The 23,944-nt window shown below is 43.1% G+C and overlaps 1 protein-coding gene across 1 annotated transcript in view; it reads right to left on the bottom strand.

The window, feature by feature from the left end:
- Positions 1-605: 605 nt before the first annotated feature.
- Positions 606-23,944, bottom strand: part of LMAN1L (lectin, mannose binding 1 like) — a 38,344-nt gene continuing 15,005 nt past the window's right edge. Inside the window, exons 7-13 of the mRNA XM_074232715.1 lie at positions 15,249-15,304; positions 14,576-14,702; positions 13,781-13,959; positions 11,280-11,347; positions 5,519-5,651; positions 4,344-4,468; positions 606-1,484 (exon numbers count right to left, since the gene is read on the bottom strand). Of these exons, the coding sequence (XP_074088816.1) occupies positions 1,349-1,484; positions 4,344-4,468; positions 5,519-5,651; positions 11,280-11,347; positions 13,781-13,959; positions 14,576-14,702; positions 15,249-15,304 (824 nt within the window). The 3' untranslated portion in view covers positions 606-1,348. The remainder of the gene's footprint in view (positions 1,485-4,343; positions 4,469-5,518; positions 5,652-11,279; positions 11,348-13,780; positions 13,960-14,575; positions 14,703-15,248; positions 15,305-23,944) is intronic.

Raw genomic sequence — 23,944 nt, 5'->3', positions numbered from 1 at the left:
ATCAATACACAAAAACCCATAAAAAGCAAAGAGATATGCCTCTTTGAGAACAGTAGGGACTGATGATAGAAGATAAATTGATAAGAAGATAATATATTCCTAAGAGAAGCATCCCAAGAGTCAGGAAGTTAGGGCTCTAGTCTAGGCCATCTATGTTTAGTCTGCATCAATTAGATAACTTTATGGTCAAGTCATTTCTCCCACTAGATGGCAAATATTCTCAATAAAAAGTATACAATGATCTACCCCCCCTTTCTGTGTCACAGGGATACTGTAGAAGTCAGTTATGGAAAGATTGGTAAGGCACAAAGACAATGGGAAAGGTTATATGGCCCTGCATGTGATCTTGTGCATATTGCTTCTCTTATTGGAAGTGCTAAATTGTAGTGGGAAGAGTACTGAATCTGGATTTGGAGAGAATCTCTGATCAGATTCCAGCTCTGCCACTTATTTGTGTGACCATGGGCAAGTCATTTAGCCCTTGGATCAGTTACCCAACTTATAAAATGAAGAGATTGGATTAGATGACCCCAAGGTCCAAATTTATGATCTTATGTAATATCATATACATATATATATATATATATATATATATATATATATATATACTTGAACTTCAGTTTTGTCCTCTGCAAAATGGGATAGAAATCTCTTTTCTGGATACTGGTCAGATTCCTTCAAAGATCAAAAGAAAAGGAATGTGAAAATGTCTTGTAAAATTTAAGCCCCAGGGCACAGGCCAGCTACTTTTGGTTATTCTTATTCTTATTCTTATTATTAAATGGGACTGAAGAAGGCTCAATTGAGTTTGACTCTGTTCTCTGCCTTGTCCTTGGTTTCTCATTTCTGTTCATTTGGAAGGCTCATAGCCTGGGGAGGGGCATGTTTCATGGATCTCATCATTAAGCAGCATTGTCAATACCTCTATTTCTCTCTCTTTTCAATGGTTCAGGAGTCAAATGCGCAGAATAGACTATTTTTCAGAAGGTCATTCTCCACCCCTATTCCCATCCCTTTCTGCCCATCTCTCCTATTGTTGATAACCTCAGGGTCATATTTGGCAAGGCAGCTACTGAGAAATGCTAACAGCCTTCAGTGATAATCAGACTTCAGCAAGGAAGATGCTGCAGGAAAGAAAGGCGGTGGATGGAGGAGAGGCAAAGGAAGAAAAAAAAAAACCCCACCAGATGCTTTTAATGTAGCAGAGGGTTCATCCTGAATTAGTTTTCCAAGGAAACATACCCAGGAAGAAAACAGTAAGGAAAGAGAACATATTGAAAGGGAAGGCTAGAGTATACCTCGCCAAATTAGGAACTTTTTTTTGGTCTGTTTGGCTGAGATAGGGAGTTTAGGGGCAAGTTCTTGGGGTCAAGGAGTCTTGTTTTGGCATTCTACTGAGGCTCCGGAACAGCTGTTTTGAGCCAAGGGCCAGGACAAGGGAATTCTTGGAAAAGCACTCCCTGAGGCTCCTGAAGGTCTCCCACCTGTGAACAAGAAAGGAACATCAAATGAGAAGCTACTCTGGTTGGCCGCAGCCTCTGCCTCCTCCAAACCACATTGGACTCAATGGTCTCTGAGAGCTTTCATTCAGATCTATGAACCCATCCTCCATCCTGCACACCCTATACACCGATCTACCACAATGAACAATTTCTTTTTTTTTAATCTTTTTTTTATAGATTTTTTGCAAGGCAATGGGGTTAAGTGGCTTGCCCAAGGCCACAGAGCTAGGTAATTATTAAGTGTCTGAGACCAGATTTGAACCCAGGTACTCCTGATTCCAAGGCCAGGGCTTTATCCACTACTCCACCTAGCCACCCCCACAATGAACAATTTCAATCACACACCACTCTCCTATTTGGGAACCCACAGTTATTCTCTAGTGTCTTACATTCCAATCCAACCCCTCAGCAACACCAGAATGACATTCAAGGACCTTGATTAAACTTTTGGCTCAAGCTAATACATTCAACATTATATTTCACTCCAACATGCAGCCTACCCTCCAGTTGTGGGGGGGGCAGGATAGGGAACCTCACTTTGGCACATAACAATGCTTATTTCTGCATCTGCCTTTGATTATAGAATGACAGAATGGAATACCCTGGAATGGTCTTTGCCTTTTCTCCATCCTTTCAAATCCTACCCATCCTCTAAGTTCAAGCCTCACCCCCTCCATGATTAATAGCTCACATTTCTATAAGACTTTAGAGTTCACAAAGCACTTCTCTCATTACAATGGTGTGAGGTAGGGGGCACACTTATTACTCTCACTGAGGTCCAATGTCACATGGGGACTAGAGCCTGGGTGATCCCAAGTCTTATACCCTTTTGATCACACCTCAAACCAGTCTTAGAACTCTATAAAAGCAAGATGTGTGTCTTCCTCCTCTTCCTGCCTCTCCTCTCTCAAACATAAAGACAGGGTTGTGCTCACAGAGATCCTCAGCTAATATTCGTTGACCTGAGCTGAATTTCACTGATCTTAGCCAAAAGCAGGGGTGAGTTTGGAGATGCCGCCCTACCCCCACTCTACTCTTGCATCATGAATATAGAGCAACAGATGTTAGGAATCAGTCCATACTCTTTCATTTTCTAATTAGAATCAATAGTTTAAAATGCCTCAGAAATGGATTGGGTTTTTTTTTTTTTTAACATTCTTATGCTTTTCTTTATTCCCATGGCTTGCAAATTCACCCTTTCTCCAAGTTGGGAGGAAACCTATTCAGGATCAACCTCAGAGAAGCTAAGTTCAAAGGAGGGTACTTACATTAGTAGGAGAACTGGAAACCCATACCACATAAAGATGGGTTGAAGGAAGCCTGGAGACCAGAAGAGTTGGCTTATAAGGAAATACTCTCAAATGGTTAGAGCTGTAGTGAGGTCTCAATTAATATGAATAACAAATTCCTTGAAGTGGTTGAATGTATCTGAATTCTCACTAATTGAAATTGTAATTATGGAAGTTATGAGCATTAGTCCCAGCCCAAGGGGAATGTGGCAGCGCTAGTTTGAATAATGTGACCAATTCTTATTTGGTTTAATTGGGATCTAGCTATTTCCTAAACCAGAATGGACTACACAGGTGGGTAGTGAGTTTCCTTTCATTAGAGGTGTTCAAGTGAAGGTGTAATGACTATTTATCTGAAGGGATTTACCTACTTCAATTGAGAGCTGGATGAGAGGATCTCTAAGATTCCTTTAAATTCTAATTTTATGATTCTATGAGGAGGCAGCGAGGTGGCTCGATGGCTACAGTGCTAGGAAGATATGAGTTGAAATCTGTCCTTATACTAGCTGTGTTACCCCAGATACATTGCTAAATCTCTACTTTAATCCACTGGAGAAGGAAATGGAAAGCTAGTCCAATATCTTTGCCAAGAAAACCCAAGGAGATTATTGGCATGCTATGGACCATGGGATCACGAAAAGTTGAACAAGACTGCACAAGTGAATAGAAAACCAACATGATTCTGTAAACTTATGCCTTGGTAGGTGATAAGCCTCCCAATTGGGCAATAAAAGAAGGGTGTAGGTCTTGTGGACTAGCCCATAGTGTCATATACCTGCTCTCTCTTTCTTTCAATAAACTTCAGAACCTCCCTATTACCTCTAGGATCAAATATAAAACCCTGTTTAGCAATCAAATGAAATATTTGCAAAATGCTTAACAGAGTCTGGCACATGGGAGGTTGTTAATAAATGATTTCTTCCTTCTCTTCACAACACAGCTGCCTTTTTACCTTTCCAGTTTTTTAACCTTATTCCCCTACCATGTATCCTGAAATCCAGAGCCACAGATCTCTTTACTGTGCCTTGCATGCCATCTCTAGACACTGGGGCATCCTTGCTTTGTTTATCTTTGTTCTTATGTCTGTCATACTTTGCCTCCTCAGCTGCACTTCTTGGTTTCCCTAGCTTCCTTCAAGTCTCAGTTAAAATCTCTTGATCCCCCTGAATGGAAGTTCCTTCCCTCTCAGACTATGCCCCAATTTATCCTGGGTGTAACTTGTTGGGTAGAGATGTTTACATTTGTTCTCCTTCATTAGACTTTGAGTTTCTTAAGAGCCCTTCTTCATATCCCTAGACCTAGCCCACCATCTAGCACATAGTTCACATTTAATAAATGTCTGTTGACTATTGGAAAATCCATTGAGAGTTCGGAGACTGTGTTCTGTTACTAAATTGTATGTGAGCTTGGGCAAGGTACTGACTGGGTCTCAATATTCCTTTCTATACAATGAATTAAAACCCCTTGTCTTCAAAAGAGTTTTTCAAAAAGTTGATGAGTTTTGGCTTTTTGAAGAAGAGCCTGTATCAAAAAGGGAGTCATTATTACTCACCTGAAGAGCATACAGTAAAAGGCACAGCCAGTTTGGATCAGGAGAAAGAGCAGAAAGTGGCCACTGGACAGGCACCTGACCTTTCCTGGCCTAGCATGGGAAGAGGAGGCCTTGGCTGCATGTTTCTGCAAGGGAAGAATTTGAGCATTTATTCTCAGCTCCCCATTTAGAGCCCAGACATCAGGGTCGAGGAAGGGTTCCTGTTGCAAGATCTGTGCCCCTATGGCTTGGGAAGTCCTAACCCCCAATATAAGACAAATTCAATTTGTTTCCAAAAACTTGGCCTCTATCAAGTGATAATGAATGACAAAAAGCTTATTGCCAATGCCCAGGGTTCATGGGAGAAGCAGGGCTTCATCTGAGTGCCTGGAGGGACCTGGGGATATGAAAGAGAAAAGAGAGACAGAGAAAAAGGAAGACAAGGGGGAAAGGAGAGGAGACAGCCGGACAGAGAGACAGAGGCAGAAAAAAAAAAAAATATATATATATATATATATATATATATATAGAGAGAGAGAGAGAGAGAGAGAGAGAGAGAAAGAGAGAGAGAGAGAAAGAGAGAAAGACAAGGAAAGGGAGAGATAGACAGACATAGAAGAATCTCCAGAGATGAGGAAATAGATTCAATGTGAGGCAGAGAAAATATCCAATGAAGTGGAGATAGATCCCTAGACTCTACAGAGAAAAGGTTAACAGAGATTGAGGGTGAAAGGGAGGAAAAGAATGCACACACTTCCAGAAATAGGTTAAGACTGAGGGGAAACAAACACAGAGGGTCAATAGATAAAGGTCATACTGGGATATGATACACCTGAACACAGCGGATACAGATAGACCAATACACAGAAACAAATGTATGCACAAAGGCACATACAAAAAACAGTACAAAAGATAACTCTGGACAGGAAAAAGGGGAAAGAAGGTTGGATCTATGCATAAACTAACATTCTCAGAGCATCTGAGTGGGGAAAGTCTAATGGAGAGGATTAGAAGAGAAACTCAGTTCAAATCCAACCTCAGACACAATAATTACCTAGCTGTGTGACCTTGGATTTAACCTCATTGCCTTGCAAAAACCAAAAGAAAAAAGAAAAGGGGGAGAGGGGCAACTTAAATTCCATTCCATTCCCTGTTCCCCACCTTTCACCCCCAACCCTAAGAGTCCCTGGTCTCACCGGCAGGTGGAGCAAACTTTCCACATCTCCATGCAGCAGGGTCAAGGTCTGATGCAGCTCCTGGAAGTGATGTTCTGTACCCACAGGTAAGTAGAAAATCTTAGCCTTGGAGGTGATATGGGCAGCAGCAGCCCTGAATCATTGGGGACAAGAAAGGAAGGGAAGAAGACCCTGTGGTCATACTTTCTTCCTTCTAATCCTCAAATCCCAGGCCACCACCCTCCCAGCAAAGCTAGAAGTGAGATAATTACAGAGGTTTTACCATGACCCCAAAGCTCCAATGATGGGGATTGATCCTTATGCTCCAAGTTCTCAGCTTTAGCCTCTAGTTCTGTTCCTTGTCTCCAGAGTTAAAAATCACAGATGGTCTGAGCTGGAAGGGGATCATCTTCCAGTCCAACTTCCTCATTTTATAGAGAGGAACCCAAAGCCACGAGAAGAAAAATAATTTGCTAACCGTCATTGTTGTCATTGTTTTTTCTTGTTGAGTTACTTTTCAGTCTTGTCTGACTCTTTTTGACCCCCCCCCTCCACTCTGGGTATTTTTTGGCAAAGATATTGGAGTGCTTTGCCATTCTCTTCTCCACCTCTTTTACAGATGAGGAGACCGAGGCAAGAAAGATTAAGTGACTTGCCAGTTGAAGACACTTGCCAAGTGAATTGAAATGGAAAATCAGCACAGTTAATAAGTGTTTGAGATGGGATTTGAACTCAGAAAGATGAGTCTTCCTGATTTTAGCTCCATTATAGCGCCATCTAGCTTACCGGTGGAGCCAGGGTGCAAGCCAAATCAGTTAACTTCAGGTCTGGAACTGTATTGAGGATCAATGTAGACCTGGGAGGGACCTTAGAGGGTCATCAATCTAACTCCCTTGTTTTACAAATTAGGAAACTGAGATCCAGGGAGAAGAAGTGACAGGTCCATGGTCACAAGGCATTAAATAGGAGAGCGGGTAATTGATCCCAAGTGCCCTTGGCTCCAAATCTTGTGCCTGTTCCATTATATATCAAATTGGACCTGCAAAGACTAGTCTATTATGTTCCTTTTCAGATTTGCTTATCCTTATCCCAGGTGAACGCTGAAGGGGCGGGAGACAAGGAAGACAAGTTCTACAAGTTCTCCTAGATCTCCTCAATTCCCATTTATTTATCAGAATACAAGTATTTAAATATCCTTCCCAGTCCCTGATCCACTCCCACTCCCGTGGCACTTAGTAAAGCAACGTTCTGGTGCTCAAGGACACCAAGTGATGAAGGGTTACAGTACTCCCACACAACAGCCCCTGACACTAGTCCTTCGTCTACTTTGGGTTTCCTCTTCCCTAATATATATTGCAACTCCTCTGTTATCTGAGAGAATCAATGATTTAAAAAAAAAAATTCATCCTCCTCAGGCCAAATTGGTGATGTGCCTTTCTAAACTCATCTTGGCTGGTCCTTAACAGGTTCCTGTAGTGTCCCAGGGGGCCGCTAGGTGGCTCCATAGCGCACAAAGCTCTGGCTCTGAAGTCCAGAAGACTCATCTGAGTTCAAATCTAGCTTCAGACGCTCTCTAACTGGGTGACCCTGGGCAAGCCACTTAACCCTGTTTGCCTCAGTTTCCTTACCTGTCAAATGAGCTGGAGAAGGAAATGGCAAACTACTCCAGTATCTTTGCCAAGAAAATCTCAAATGGGGTCACAAAGAATCAGACATGACTGAAGCCACAACAACAATTAACATCCCCATTCAGAGGCAAGCTCACAGCCGTACCCATATAGGACATATGTCTTCAAAAATGAGTTCTATGACCCATGCCCTCAAGTGTGAATTAGGGAAAGGATTATTAAATAATCTATTAAACAATCACACCAGGAAAATAGAATGCTGTAAAATCATGATTGAACCTAGACTCAAAGAAGAAGTATGAGAAAGTGAGGGACTGTGGATGTGAAAGACTGCAAAGAATATTGAATTTGATTGAAATGTTGATTAGTTTTTACTGAAATCAATTTTCTTCTTTTTTTCCTTTGTTATAAGGAATGACCCTCTGGGAGAGGAAAGGAAGGCAGTATATTGGGATATACACTGCAAAGTACAACAATACATTTTTTAAAAGTTGGGTTTAGGGGGTGGCTAGGTGGCACAGTGGATAGAGCACTGGCCCTGGAGTCAGGAGAACCTGAATTCAAATTCGACCTCAGCCACTTAATAATTACCTAGCTGTGTGGCCTTGGGCAAGCCACTTAACCCCATTGCCTTGCAAAAAATCTAAAAAATAAATAAATAAAATAATAAAAAAAAATTGGGTTTAAATTTAAATTTGGGTTTTTTAAACCCAAGAAAGTTCCAAGAAGCCAGTCTAATGAAATGTCCCATTGTCTGATGTCCCTATACCTAGGATCACTTAAGTCAGATCTGTAGGCTCAACCTCACCCGTTTCTGCTCCAAGGCAAGGAAATAAGAAGTTATTGATCCATGAGAAGAGGGAAGTGAGTCCATGGCAAGAGTCTTGGTCTTATAGTCTATGAAATGTGTGTTTAAATCTTGCCTCCTACCCTTAATAGCTGTATATTCATAGGCAAGTCATTTGGCCTCTTAAATCTCATTTCTTCATTTGTGAAATGGGCATAATATTTGCCCTTCTGACTTCAAGGGTATTGACATAAGACTTATGATCATTTCTCCCCACTGCCATACCTCTCCCCCAAAGAAAAACTGCAATAAGAGGGTCCCCTTAGCTCCTGACACAGTGTTCAGTTTCTCCAGGCCTGGGCTCCAATTTTGCAGGACCAGAGACCTGTGTCCTAATCCTTGTGACTGGATTCCCTCTACCAGATCTCTCTAATGCCAATGCCTGCTTTCTGACACCTTCACTCTGGGGTGTGCTGGAGCCAGCTCAAGTGAAGTTTTAAAAGTTGTTTTCAGGTAAGCATTTATACCTAGAAAATCAGCAAACCGGGACTTGATCTATTATTTTGTTGATAGTCTAAATTTAAGAAAGTTATTGGAAAAAATGCAGATTAAATTTGAAAGTATGAACTCAGGGAGCTTTCTTCTTTTGTTTCAACTCCTAAATCCTGAGTTCCTATTCAGATTCCTTTCCCTGGATTGATGTTTGTCCTTCATTCTCAAAAGAAGACATCATAACCTCAAGGGAGGTGATGCCATGCCAAACAAGTGCATTGGATTTGAGTGAGGGGGAGCTGTGTTAAGTCACCAGCCTCACTTTGTCTTCCAGAGACCAGATAAGAATCAGGATGACTGGAGATGGCCCTGGATGTGAGGCAATCAGGGTGAAGTGACTTGCCCAAGGTCACACAGCTGGTGTCTGAGACCAGAATTGAACTTAGGTCCTCTTGACTTCAACTCTATCCACTGCACCATCTGATAATCTAGGAACTCTAGGATAACAATAGCTGGATTAGCCTCCCATGAACTGGTGACAGGATGCCAAACTCAGATCTGCTCCCTGGATGCCAGGCTCCAGGCTATGTGTCAGCAATTTCAGGGTCACGGTGATAGAAGAGCCTATAGGAAAGGGACTCCTAGGTACCTCAGCCCCTACTGACTACCCCAAAGACCTGCTCCTCCCCTAAGGGAGCTTGATTTGGGTGAAGACTTTCTCCAAGTTTCCTGGATGGCACATCTCCCACCCTGCTTCCTGATCAGTACCTATCTCATCCCACCTGAGCCAGTGTGCCCTTCCCCCAAACCTGAAGACTGTTTGCTCTTCCCCCTCCCCCTCTCCCTTCACCAGGCTTCCCTTGTGCCATCTGGCACGTACTGACTGCCCACATACTGCCCCCTCCCCCTTGCCTGCCATACAGAGGCAAGGAGGAGAGAAAGGAAAGCAGAGCCAGGTTGACATTTTCCCTGGAGACCCTCAGGTCTCAGAGCCTGGGTTAGGGAATTCCTGTGTCCTGGTCCTCAGTGCCAAGATCAGGGAGAAGGGGTGGATACCTGCTCACTTGTCCACAGTGTACTATGTGTGGTTATAAAGCCCAATGCGACCTCCTCCCCACTTCAGGGGTCCAAGCTGCCAGCTAAAGGGCCTCAGCTGGCATCTAGGGAAAGCTGGGGAGCAAGAGGATTACCTGAAATCGGGTCAGGGTCAGAGGCAGCTTGGGGAGGGAGTCTTGGCTTGACACATCTTCTCCTTTCCTTTCGTGCTGCTGCTGCCACATGAAGAATAAGGGGGAGAGGAGACCCCTCCCCATATTGGGAGCAGAGAAGAGGAGACCCTTCCCCAAATTGAAATAGGAGACACTTATCCTTTCCCACCAGCAGAGCTGGATCTTTAAGATAGGAGTGGTCTGGCAGGAAGTAGAAAGGCAGAAAGGCAGGGGAAGCAGGTCACTGAAAGCCCTGCCTCAGAACAGAGAGTACTTTTTTTAAAAAGTGGGGAAATGGGGTTAAGTGACTTGCCCAAGGTCACACAACTAGAAAAGTGTCAAATGTCTGAGATTGGATTTGAATTCAGATCCTTCTGACTCTGCAGTTGATGCTCTAGCCACTAAACCACCTAGCTTCCCCTGAGAGCTCATCCCTAGCCCTCCAGGACCCCATTTTGTGCTCCCTAATTAAGTCCACCCTCCCCAGGCAATGATCTCCACTCTGGACTTTTCTAAGGTAGTCACGGCCTTTCCTTCACCTTCTCCCACACTCCTCTACTATCTCCAAGGAGACAATTACCTCATCAGATACACTAATCCTAGATCAGAGGTGCCCGGAGGGTCATTGATCCTCTTTAAGAGGCCATGTGATGCTTGGGGCTGGGAGGAAGGAGTCAGACCACTGATTTGCGACTGACTGACCTCATCACCTTGGGTAAGTCTCTTTCCCCTCTTGGGTAAGGTTTTGGTCCAAAGGAAAGCCTCTGATAGTAGGAGTTTCAGGTGAGGTCGAAAGTAAGTAAAAGGGGAATCTGGATGTATTTCTTTTCCATTATTCCCTTATAAAGAGTGCCCCAAAGCCCTAGTGAAATCTTAAACTTTAATGGCTTAAACAGCCATTAGCTTTAACATGAAACAATTAGCTTTAATAGTTTAAAATTACACAAAGACTTTTGGGGCATCCTGCGTAGCGCCACGTGTGTCGCTGCCAACTTTGCTGTTGCCATATGCATAGGCTAACCTGGTAGAAATAATAATGTTGTACCAGTCTGGGTCCAACCCTCTGTTCCAACCTTGCCAGGCGATATGCCACTCCCTCTGGCATCTATGCCCCCTGCTCCTCATGACAGCTTAGTGCCAACTGAAGCACTCCCCCAAGCCAGATGTCCAAACCATTCTGCCAAGAAGTCAGTGGGAAGGAACTTCCCCTTCGCTTTTGGAGTCTTAGCAGCCAAAGTTATGACTTCCAGGGTCTGCCCCTCTGGACACATCACTTTCAATCTTCTCACTCTTGCCAGTGGCCACCTTCCCCGAGTTCTCTGATTTAGTCAGGGTGCTCAGACAGAGGCAGAAGAGAGATGAAGGGGTCACAGGTTTATATCAAGGCTTCTCCTCTTCCCACCTGTCCTCAGGCAATGACCCTCATCAGCAGACCCTCATTCACATTGTGGTATTAATAACTGATAACATTTCCTTGTAACTCTCCCAAGAGGATGTGCCCATTGACCCAAAGGAATGAAGGTCTCCTATTGGAATGTCAGAGAGCTGTGAGTATTTTGATCAGGGGGCTGTGCCAGAAGCCCCTAGACCATGCTGTGTAGCCAGCAGCTTCATCTCTCTGCAGAGGTTTGGACCCACTCCCTTCTGGGGTGGAGAGCTATGCTTACCTCATCTCTTGCATGTTCTGAAGCAAAGCCTGTTGTCCATGGAGCAGGACCTTTACAGTAGCAGAATTCTGCAAGAATCCCAGGGTGGAGCATTCAGTGAAATGGTCTAGGGGTGAGGAGATGACCATTTCCTTGGGCTCATATTTTAGCCAGTCATCGCCAAGTGAAACCTTAGTGTCCCAAACAACTCTTTCAAAACTTCTGTTCCAAGCTCATCTTGGAACAGTCATCTTGATGTAATCACTTGAAAACTCCTTTGACATATAAAAAGTTCAGAGTGATGGAAAGACCCCTATATTAAGGATCAGGAGATCTGAGTTTGAGTCCAAACTCTGCTACTTCCTAGATGTATGACTGTGAGCTAGCCATTTCATCTGAGCTTCTGTTTCCTCATCTGTGAAATGGGAATAGTAACACTCATTTTATAGGATTGTGAAGAGGCTCAAATGAAAACGTATTTAAGAGGTAGAAGGAGGGCAAGTTTATCATTTCAGGAATTCCTTGAGAATGGGGATCTCTCATTTCTCTGCTTCCCTCCACAGTAGTTGCCTTAAGATCCTTGGTGATAATTGTTTGGTCAGCTCACTCCCCAGGATAATAGTCATCTTTTCTGTCATCTAGAATATATGGCAATATGGGTCTACCTCTTGTCTTAATTCAGATAGTCTGGAACCTCCAGGTCAATGACTATCCAGGAAAAGAGCCTTGGACTGAGCTGTGTGACTTTGGACACCAGACTGCCCCACTCTGAGCCCCAGTGGTTGGGAGCCAGAAAGAAGACAATGACTCTCATCCCAAGATCACCCCCAGGATTCTCCAACTAACTCTCCCTCTTCCACCAAAAGAGTCCCTTCCCCCTCCTGCCCCTCCCCAAACCTGCCTCCTCCCTCCTGCTCTCTTTCTTCTGCCAATCACTCCTAGTCTAAGCAGCTTTAGCTCAGGGGATTATGAAGCTTAAAGTCATCCGCCATCAGAGCTGAGCCAAACTCCCAGTCCCCAGCTCTACTGTTGAAGATCAAACCAGCCAGGTACACCTGAGTAGAGGCTCCTTGTCCATTCCTTTTCCCAGGTTTGGGACCCTGGTCTCAGGGAGTCAGTGGGCTCCCCACTGGCAGATGAAAGAAGGTGGGCTGGGAGGATTTCTGGGCATCTGGCTATTAATCAGGTGATATGCCAATCACATGCACGTGAATTAGTCCCAATTCTATTCCTGTTATGAGACAGTAAAAGCCTGAGCCCGAGTAATGGGTATTTTTAGTCCCTTATAAGCACCAGTGGCCTTTCCCAGCCCTGGCTAAATCTAGTCACCAATGCATTTATTTTCATGGCTCTGTAATCTATTTGTTCCTGCTTTCAATAGCTAGCATTTACCCAGCATTTTAAGATTCGCAAAGCACTATTTATATTTCTCATATGATCCTCACAATGACCCTGGGAAGTAGGTACTATTATTATTCCCATTTTTTATGGTTGAGGAAATTGAGACAAACGGACTTGCCCAGGGTCACACAGCTAGTCAGTGTCTGGTGTCTAAGATCAAATTTGAACTCAGGTCCTCATCAGGAAAGGGCTGGTGCTCTATCCACTTCACCACCTAGCCATCTTCAGCATGGGATAGGGATGAGAAGATCACTGAATCCAGAGAAATGGATTCTAGTACCAGGTCTGTGTGACTTGGAGGATGCTGCTTAAGCCCTCTGAATCTCTAGGAACCACCATAGGATTTAGACATGGAAGCCACCCTAGAAAAGGTCACCCCTTCAAGCCCCTCATTGTCCAGATGAGGAAACCAAAATCCAGAGAGTTTTAGTGATTTACCCACAAATCACACTGGTAGCAATAGCAGAGCAGGATTCAAATCCAAATCTTCTGACTCCTAACCAGTGTTCCCCCTACCACATCACTTCAGCAGTTTCCCTCATCTATAAAATAAGGGAAAGAACTGATACATGATGACTCATAAGACTGGTAGAAGGGAAGAAGCATTTTGAAAATTGTAAAATGAGGGGTGGCTAGGTGGCGCAGTGGATAGAGCACCGGCCCTGGAGTCAGGAATACCTAAGTTCAAATCTGGCCTCAGACACTTAATAATTACCTAGCTGTGTGGCCTTGGGCAAACCATTACCTTGCAAAAAAAAAAAGCCAAAAAAAAGAATAGAAAATTGTAAAATGATCTATAAATGTGAAGCATTAGTCATTTTTCCATTCCCTAGAGCATTACTATCATTAACATCATCATCATCATTATTATTATTATAGAGACCTATAAATTAATCCTTTCCTTTCTCTTCCTTTTTACCTCTCAGGATTCCTTACTCACTCTCACAAACCTGCTCTGTGTAGCCTCAGGACCACAGTGGTGAAACCTGAGTGTCCCTACCACGCTTGCATCTTCTCAAAGGTTACGCCCTCTTAGTTGCAAAGAGGGATAAAAACTCTTGAGTCTTCCCCCTCACTCCTCTGTAGGGAAGTTGGGGTGCCTGCTAGGGGCAGGGACTCACCCAGTCTCTTGCTTGGGCACCATCAGCCTTCTGCTTCTCCCTGTGCAGGTGCTCCATGGATTGCATTTGACTCCTCCATTGTCTCACAGTCTGGACCATCTTCCCTGAGAGGTCCTGTAGCTCTTTCAGAACCTGGCTGTTTCTCTTGAGAGTTGGCTCCAGATCAAGGTATTCTTCTCCTGGGTGAGAAGAATGCATGGCGAGTGGATTGGGAACTCAGGGAGGGACTTCTGGGAGTGGGGAGTGAGGGGAATCATGTCCTGAGTCCTTAGCTGCTTGGACTTCTGGGAATAGAATGACTGGTTCATAGTCCCAAGTCAAAGGAAATCAGATTCCTTAGTTTCTCAGTGGGGTTCACGGCTGCCTTTCCAAGAGACTGCTCCCAATCCCTTTCCGCCCCTCCAGCCTTTCTCTGAGTCATGGTGAAATGATTGGCTTGGTCTTAGCTCAAGGTGCTGAGGCTAGGAGCAGATACAGGAGCAGGATGTGGTAAGGTAAGGAGGACAGCAGATAAGAGATTTGGGCATTTTCACCCTGAAGCAGATAAGAAGCATCAACATGGTAGAATTGCTCATTTAGAACTGGAAGTGATCTTAGAAGTCCAATTGCCTCATTCGATAGTTGAGGAAATTGAGACTTAGAGAGGTTAGGTGACTTGTCCAAGGTCACATAGGAAGTGGTAGAGCTGGGATTTGAACACAAGGCCCTCTGACTCCAAATCAGCAATGTCTCCATCACACTACCCTTTTTCCTCTGGTTTGAGGGTGGGGGCAGGGGTAGGTTACGTGATCCTACTCCAGGAGGAGGTGGCCAAGCTGGGCTTTGGAGGAGTTTCCTTCTTGTCTTGCAGCAACTTCTGCAAATCCTGCAGCTGATGCTTGAGCCTGTATTGCTCAGATTCAGGAATGACATAAGGGAGAGCCTGGGGAGAGAATTGGGTAGGGGCAGGATGGAGAGGCAGGAGAGAGTCCACTGAGAATAGGCTGGTGTCACCTAGGGAGAATAGTGCATTAGCAAGCAGCCTTGGCTATGAGGTCTGCAACCACGCTGGAAGGCACTAGGAGAAAGGAGAAGAAACAAAGGAGGAACTCAGGAGGAGGACATGCCCAGAGGAGTCCAGAAGGCTGCCCTTCAGGCCCTTTCCCAGGAGTAGAACAGAGCACATGAACACTTATATCTTGTGACAAGTATCCCCGAGTTCAGACCAGACCACTGGGTAGGTTGCCCTCTATGTGAATCGTTTCCATCACCCTAATTTCTATACTCAGCATAAAGATATTATTCCCTAGCTCAACAGGTAAGCATTTCAATTCTTCCATCATGGCCATCAGATCTTTCAGGTCAAGCTTAGCTGGGGGCCAGAGGTTAGAAGGAAAGCATAAATGCTAAGGTCGGGCTAGCTTTTAAGAAATCTCATTTCCCTGATCCTCCCACAACAGCTAAAGAGGGAACCCAATTCATACTTTACCTCTGGAGCTGGCTTGCTCAGGCTGAAGGTCAAGAAAGACAGGACATCATGGTCATCTAGATGCAGGGGAGACACTGAGTCAGGGACCAAGACGTCACTCCCATTGACACTCCCAGGATCTCCTCCTAGTTTCAGCACAGGTAGTATTGTGTACCCCAGTCTCCAAGTTCCTCCCCCTTGGCAGAAGACTTTGCCTCCCTTATTATGAGCTCTCTTCTCCCCAATTCAGTATCTTAGATTCCTTCAAAATCATACGCTTTCTATTCTCCCCTCCTTTGTTCGCAGGAAGAATATGAATCATTCATGGTTGAATTCAGTCTCTGAACTTCACCTTCTCACCAGCTACCTTGCCTTATCCAGGTACTCTCCCCTCCTGTTTTTCCCCATTAAAATGGGAGCTCCTTAAGGGAAGTGACTGATTTGTGTTTGTATTCTCAGCATTAGCACAGTAGTTAATACACAGTAAGCCACGTTATTGATCTATCTTTCCTGAGTCAGCCCTCCTTGGCAAGGTCATCCTTGCTCCTTGATCCTCTTTCCTTCTGGATCTTCCAGGTACTTGTTCCTTTGATAAGTCTTCTCCTGATTTCCAATCTCTCTTTATCCACTTGCTCCTCCCCAGTTGCCTACAATTATCCCTAGATCTTTCCCATCCTTCAAAATCCTTCATTTGACCCTGTCATTCCCTCAGGCTTCATCTTCTCACTCTCCTCTTTTATAGTCTAACTTGTAGGAAAAAACTGTTCTACATTCATTTTTTTCCACTTCCTCACTCACTTGCTTCTCAGCCCCTTGCAATCTGGTTTCTGGCCCATCCATTCAGCTGAAACTATTGTTTCCAAGGTGAGATTGTGAAATTCTACCAATGACTTCTTGTTTGCTAATGATGTTTTCTCACCCCTCACCCTTCTTAATCTCTCTGCCATATTTGACACCACTCATCACCTACTCCTTCCTCCTTAATATTTTTTTCCTCCTGACATGTCTCTACCTTGTCTCTCTTGCTGTCTGTCTGACTAATCCTTTATAGTCTCCTTTGTTGAATCACCCAAGCCCCTATGCATAGGTATGTCCCAAGATTCTGTCCTGGGCCCTTTTATCTTTTCTCTACTCTCTCCTCAGCTCCCTTGAGTTTAATTATCTTATGTAGATGACTGCCAAACTATGTTCCATTTTTTCCCTATCCTATGCTCCAAATTTTATCAATGCCTTCTGGGCAGCTCAAGCTTATATAGGAATCTCAAACTCAACATAGCCAAAATGGAACTCATTGTTTTTTTCATCTAAACTTACCCCACTGCCTAACTTTCCTGCTTTTACAGTGGACAATTGGTTTAAAATCTTGGAATGATCCAGAACTCTTCCCTCTCCCTCACCACCTACAACCAGTTAGTCACCAGTTAGTTAAGACTTGCCCACTGCAAGTTCTTATCTCTCACATCTGTCTTAACAGAGCCACCACCCAGTTTTTGCCACTCATCACCTTTCACTTGGATTATAGCCAGAGTCTTTTAATTGTTTTCCCTCCCTTTAATCTTTCCTTTCTTCAATCCACACTCCACTTAGCTGCTGCAGGGATATTCTTAAAGTACAGGTCTGGTCCTGTTACTCCTCTGTTCAAAAAAGCTTCAATGGCTTCCAGGATAAAATGTACACTCCTTCCTTTGGTGTTTAAAGCCTATCATGATGGGACTCCAATGGCCTTTCTGGGCTCATGCACATCACTCTACATTCCAGCCCAACTGGCCTATTTCTTTCCTTTCTATTCCATCCCTCCAATTTTATACTTTTGCCTAGACTGTCTTGCAAGTTGAAGTGTTCTCTGGGGTCCCTTTCACCTCTTGGAACACCTATTGAACTCCATTCAAGAATTGGTTCATGTGGGGCAGCTAGGTGGCTCAGTGGATAGAGCACCGGCCCTGGAGTCAGGAGTACCTGAGTTCAAATCCAGCCTCAGACACTGAATAATTACCTAGCTGTGTGGCCTTGGGCAAGTCACTTAACCCCATTGCCTTGCAAAAAAAAAACTAAACTAAAAAAAAGTATTGGTTCATGTTCACATCGTGTCTGGCACAAGGTGTTTCCTGACCTCCAGTTATTAGCACACTGCTCCCCACCCTGCCCTACTACATCATCCTTCATTTGTAATCTATCTCCTATTTACTTCTCTGTGTCTATATTGGGTCTTCAGTAAAATGAAAGCTGCTTCTTCTTCTTCTTCTTATTTTGACAGGGCAATGAGGTTAAGTGACTTGCTTAGGGTCACACAGATAATGAAGTGTTACATGTCTGAGGTGGAATTTGAACTCAGGTCCTCCTGACTCCAGGGTTGGTGCACTATCTACTGTGCAACCTAATTGCGCCTGAATGAAAGTTTCCTGAGGGTAAGAATTACTTTCCTTTTCCCTGGACCCAGAACTGGAAAATTATGTTTTGACTCATTCTGTGATGTCATTAGTGAAGAGAATGCCCTGTGAGGAGGAATTCCTTTTCCCAGTGCAGATAGATAGTCTCCTAGTTGGCAATTTGCAATTTTAGAGAACTGACTTGAAACTCTGACAAGTTATGTTACTTCTCTAGGTTCACTCAGCCAGTGCAAGTCAGTGTCAGGACCTGAACCCAGGTCTTTGATAGTCCTTTTCCCACTATGCCTTGCTGCCTCTCACTTGCCATATGATGGGAGATTCCTAAATGCTTGGAAATGACTGTACATGTTCAACATATTGTTCGTTGCCATGGGGAGGTGGGGAGGAAAGAAGGGGTGTTAGAAAAATGTGGAACTCATAAACTTGCAAATGGATGAATGGTGAAAGCTATCTTTGCATGTAATTGAAAAAAAGAAAATAAAAAAACCCAAATGCTTGTTGAATTGAACTGAATTCTCAAATCACGAGCATCGGAGGATCTTAGCATCTAATCCAATTTCCATTTGTACTTGACCTATTCTCGGAAAATGCTGGGTACTCTACAGTTGTAAGAGCTGAAACTAGAAGAGGGTGAATGGGGCTTTGATCAAAGGTGCCAATATGGCAAGGGGGATGGAAAAAGCATTACAAATCCTTCCTAGGAGGGCTTATTTCCATATTTTTCCTTCAGGGATTAATTAGTATTCCAGTACCTTGCCTCATAGATTCTGGACTATTACAGGATTTCAGTCCTCCTATAGAGTGTCCTTGCCACGGATTCTGTGACGGAACTAATCTCTTCACCTACCACCCATTGGACCCATTGTCCATGGCTCTGTTGTTGCCTCATCAAGGAATCTCAAATGATGAGAGCATCTATATGAACAACTGTTTATTGGAACATGGCTTTGAAGATTGCATTTTGTTCTACTGAGTCAAATTATTTTCTTTTTTGTATTTAAAAAAACAAAATGGGATCTTGACTTTTCTGTACCTCTAAGTCATTTGGGAATTTCAATAGTGCTTTTAAAGAACCCCAGCAGCTCCCCAGTGAAAAAATTTCATCTTTTTTTTTTTAAACAAATGTCCTTCTGGCAATACTGTAAGATTGGGAGTCTTGGGATACTACAACCTCTGAAGAATCCACTTTGTGGATTCTCTCCTTCCATAGCATGGAAGCTCTTGGGACAAGGGATTATTTTATTCTTTTTTTTTTCATATTCCCAACCCTTAACCCAGTGCCTGCATATAGTAGGTAATTAATACTTGTTGATTGATTAATTAGTTGACTGGTTGACCCAGAGAACAAGGAGGCATGCAAGGTAGGCACAAATAACTTGCAATATAATTCCAAAGATGATTTGAGTGTCATTCTTTGTTATAAGGGATATCATATAAGACACACATGTTCACCAAAGGCGAGCCAATCACATGAGTGAAGGGAGGGATAGCAGACTGCCAGTTAAGTGTTGCCATGTTATCCATGAAAATAGAAAAAGGACATAAAGGAAGGCCACCAGCATATTGGGAAGACCTTCTGGAGAACCTGGATAAGAATCATAAAGGACAAAAAGGCAAGGACTGTTTGAGAGTCAAACTTATAGAGAGAAAAGTTTTGAGAGGCAACGGAATGAATATTGTTTGAGGAGTCTGAGGGCCATCCTGACTCTGGCAACCTTGGGTGAGTCACTTCACCCTTCTAGGGCTCAGTTTACTCACCCCTCAAATGCAAAGGATCAGCTGATCTTCCAGTTGTAAATCAAAGAACATTCACATCAGCAAAATTAATAAACTACCTTAAATGTACTGGGATAGATTATAAGAGTGGACAGAACGTCCAAACCAATAGCCCAGACATCTCAATTTACTGGAGCATATAAAGCTTTGAGGTCTCATACAGGAGTCATTCATCCATTGGTCTTGCTGAGATAACTGACGCTCTTGCTGGGGTGATGTGGAAACAGGTGTTTAAAACTGCTGATGAGTCAAGGGGAGCTGCCTTGCACTTGCCGTGAGGCTGAGTTCAGGCATACTCAGAAGCATCAGGGAAAAACACTTGCCTTAGGTTCAAGAATCAGAAGATTCAAGCAGGAAGGCCCCTTGGAAGCCAAATAGTGGAGGGCAGCTAGGTGGTGTAATGGAGAGAGCATCAGCCTTGGAGTAGGAGGACCTGAGTTCAAATCGACTTCAGATATTTGATAGTTACTAGCTGTGTGACCCAGGATTGGTCACTTAACCTTGACTGCCTCATCCCCCAAATAAAAAATAGAGGGGGGAAACTGAGGCCCAGAGCGATCGCCTATGATTATTGTACAGCTAGCAAGGAACAATAGAGATGGGATACAATCTGGGTTGCCTTATTTTAAATCCAATACTCCTTCCATTGAGCCATAAGTTCTAGTTTTGAATCCTGGTTCTGATACTTAGTTGTGTGGATCTAGCTAAGGAGATGATCAGGTCTTATTTTTCTCATCTAAGCATTGATTCACACACAGTGAATTAATTCAGTTAATTAATATCATTTTTTTTTAGTTTTTGCAAGGCAAATGGGGTTAAGTGGCTTGCCCAAGGCCACACAGCTAGGTAATTATTAAGTGTCTGAGGTCAAATTTGAACTCAGGTACTCCTGACTCCAGGGCCGGTGCTCTATCCACTGTGCCACCTAGCCGCCCAAATTAATATCATTTCTACCACCTACTTCATAGAGTGATTAAGAAGAAAGGACTTCTTTATAACTATAAAGACACTGTAAAAACATGAATTATTAGAAGAAAGGATCTATCTGATTAATTTTTTTTATTCTGAAAATTAAGTGGTTATGCTATATTAGATTAAGTTCTAGGAATACAGAGATGAAAATCCCTGTCCTCAAGAAGCTTACAATCCATTAGGAAGATACAGAATGTTCATAGACAGGTAGAGACCTAATATGAGGGATGAAGAAAGGCTTCCTTGATGAAGTTACACCAGAGATGAACTTTGAAGAAGATGAACTAAATCTTCGGAGAGGAAGAGGTGTGGAAAGAATATATACTCCAGAAGCGGGGAAGACCTGCTGAGAAAGAGATGGAATGTCAGATTCAGGAACCAGCTAGAAAATCATCTTTACTGGAATTTGAGTGTGCAAAAGGAAATAGCAGGAAATGTCTGGAAACTAGATGACAAAGGGCTTTATTTTACCCTAGTAGCAATGGGGAATCACTAAAGATTTTTGAGCAGGGGAGTGACGTGGACAGACATGGGCCTTAGAATAATGATTCTGGTAGCTGTGGGAAGGGGATGGCTTTTGAAAAAAAAAGAGATTTAGGATGAACAAGAGTTTGTTAATAATAGAACAGGAATCCAAAGGGCACAATATAAGGGGAGAACAGAGGGAATGGGAAAGGGCTGAGCTGGAGAAGAATGATAGAGTGGCGAGTGTTGGCAACATAAGGAGGTTTGCCCCTTGGCAGATGGTATCTCTGAATTATAGAGATTAGGGCAGGAAGAGGTAGGAGTTTGCTTCCCCACAGGACAGGGAAATACCAGTTGACTGTGGGGTCCCTTCTCCCCCCCTTCATCCCCCTTGGGTCCTATGAAGAGAGAAAGGCAGCATAAATATGGTCTCTATCCAAACAGCAGCCTGGTCTTTATCTTCTACCAGTAGGGGCTGGAGGTTGGGGTTCACCTATCTGGTCTGGTAAGAGTCCAGTAATTTAGGTCACTAGGGAACTAATTGAACTCTCATATTCAGGGCCAGTTCTTGTGCCTCATCCCCAGATAGAGAGAGATATGTTACACCCAGAAGGTACAGCTAACCTGGACCTAGTGTCAAAGGACCCCAGTCCTATATGGTGTCCTGGGGAGAAGAGGTCTACTCTTTGACTTCCCAATAGTGATAGGAATTTGAAGAAAAATAATGAAGTGAATACTACTTCCCCACAGGCAAAAGGCTCCTAAGGAATCTTCCAAATGCAGTCCCTGAGAGGCTAATAAGAGCACGTACCTCCCAAGGCTGTTGTATAGACTCAAATGAGAAAATGAATGTAAAGCACAAACTTTAAAACATCACGTATGTATAATAATAAAAAACAATTCCAGAGGACTTGTATTGGAAAATGCCATCCACATCCAGAGAAGGAACTATGGAGTCTGAATGCAGACCAGAGCAAAGTATTTTCGATATTTAAAATTTGTTTCATGTTTTGTTTTTTCTTTCATGGTTTCTCCCCCTTATTTGTTCTGATTTTTCTTTCATAACATGATTAATATGGAAATATGTTTAACATAGTTATACACATATAACCACATATAACCTAAAAACCCCACTACGTGTGAGTTATTATTATGATAATGATTATTATGTGCCACAGCTGGGATCTCCACAACTAGAGAGAAGGAGTAGCATTTGCTGTTTCTCAAACTATAATAGTGGCCATTGGAAAGAGCAGGTTACACCATCACATATAGCAACTCTGGGCAACCTATCTGGGTGCTTGGTGAAGACCTTGATTTCTAAGATGATTCATTGGGACAGGTCTCAGGAGGTTCATCCTTCACATGTGACATAAGAATCTAGAAAGAAGAGGATGCTCCAGTCTTTGAAAGTGACAATCCATAAAATCAGTAAAGGCTTGCTGAAAGATTGATTTCTTGGTGGCCCCCATAGTTTTAACTGGGAATTTTAGCACCTCGGCCAAGAGATATGAAATCCTTCCTAGATGATGGTAGAGGGAAGAAGAACAACACCCTATGGAGCATCAGTATAAAGCTTCTCTTGGAAAGGAATTCAATTCAGTGCGCCATATTGTAGCTCCCTATTTTAACTTATTGTTCTTATTTTTTTGGTGTTCAGCTTTGTAGTTTCTGTGCTGCTAAAGGTCTGCACTTCCTAAATTTCATGCTCTAGGGAAAAGTCCCATTTACCCCACCCAGGTTATGGTTCTAGTCTGATAAAGACAAAAAGCACTTGTATTATTACTGCCTTTCCATTTCCCTTTCCAAACCCTATTTGGGGAGGCTAGTTAGAGAAGACTAAACTCAGATCAGTTTTTTCAGTTGATATATCACCCCATTGATACCACTAAAACCTACCAGTCTTTTTCATATGAACCTTTCATATGGGTCCTCCCTCTAGTCATGTCTCCTCCATTTATAATTACACAGGTGTTTTTCAATTTCATAGGAAAATAGCACTAGAGCCAGAAGAATCAAAATAAACCATTTATACCAATTCATTTACTTTATAAATGGGGAAACTAAGATTCAGATGGTCCTGGGTATAGTTGATGTATACATTGCATCAAATCCTATAACACTATTGAATTTCTTCAGTGAGATACATGGTTACTAAGAAGAGTTTAGTCTAACAATCCACACAAGAAAGAAACAAGTGGATGAAGAATGATATCTAGTGCCCAGATTATGACATGTAGTTGGGTAGACAGCCCACTGAGTTAATCCAGCAATATAGATAGCCAGGAACTAAACAGGAGAAAGAGAATAATGTGTATATTCTTTGGGAAAGCATGCAGCACTTTTATTAAGTTCATGTTATTTCTAGACTCAAAACCCTGTGTTTTAAAATTTTTACCCAATTATGTTATGGTTCTGTTGATTCATGTATGGTGAGTGGTTCATATGACCCATTATATTTAAGTAGGGCCCAGCTATGATTCCCTTTACACTCTGGCCATCTTCTTGCCTACCCAAGGCAAACTGGGTTAAGTGGCTTGCCCAAGGCCACACAGCTAGGCAATTATTAAGTGTCTGAGACTGGATTTGAACCCAGGTACTCCTGACTCCAGGGCCCGTGCTTTATCTACTACGACACCTAGCTGCCCCTCCTACCTTATCTCTTTCCAGTTCTGAAATAATCAGATCAATACTGCCATTGTTACTCAAAAGGTCAAACAACTCCCTATGACTCCATTCACCATCTCTGAAACTTTCTAAACCAAAATATTCTTCCTTATCTATCATCTATTTGTGTTGCCTTGCCTTATTAGAATATAAATGTCCATGGGGAGGCTAGGTGGGGTAGTGGATAAAGCACGGGCCCTGGAGTCAGGAGTACCTGGGTTCAAATCCGGTCTCAGACACTTGATAATTGCCTAGCTGTGTGGCCTTGGGCAAGCCACTTAACCCCATTTGCCTTACAAAAACATTAGGAAAAAAAAAAGAATATAAATGTCCTGAAGGCAGATTTTGTCTTTGCATTAGTTTTTGTATTTCCAGTGCTTAGCAATAAGAGTTTGGCAATGATAAGTAATCAATAAATGATTTTTCATTCATTCATCCTTGTAATAGTAC

This window comes from Macrotis lagotis, chromosome 4 (assembly GCF_037893015.1).
Source record: "Macrotis lagotis isolate mMagLag1 chromosome 4, bilby.v1.9.chrom.fasta, whole genome shotgun sequence".
Classification (NCBI taxonomy): Eukaryota; Metazoa; Chordata; class Mammalia; order Peramelemorphia; family Peramelidae; genus Macrotis; species Macrotis lagotis.
The sequence above is the reverse complement of the archived record's forward strand: the minus strand, read 5'-3'. Positions and strand labels throughout refer to the sequence as shown.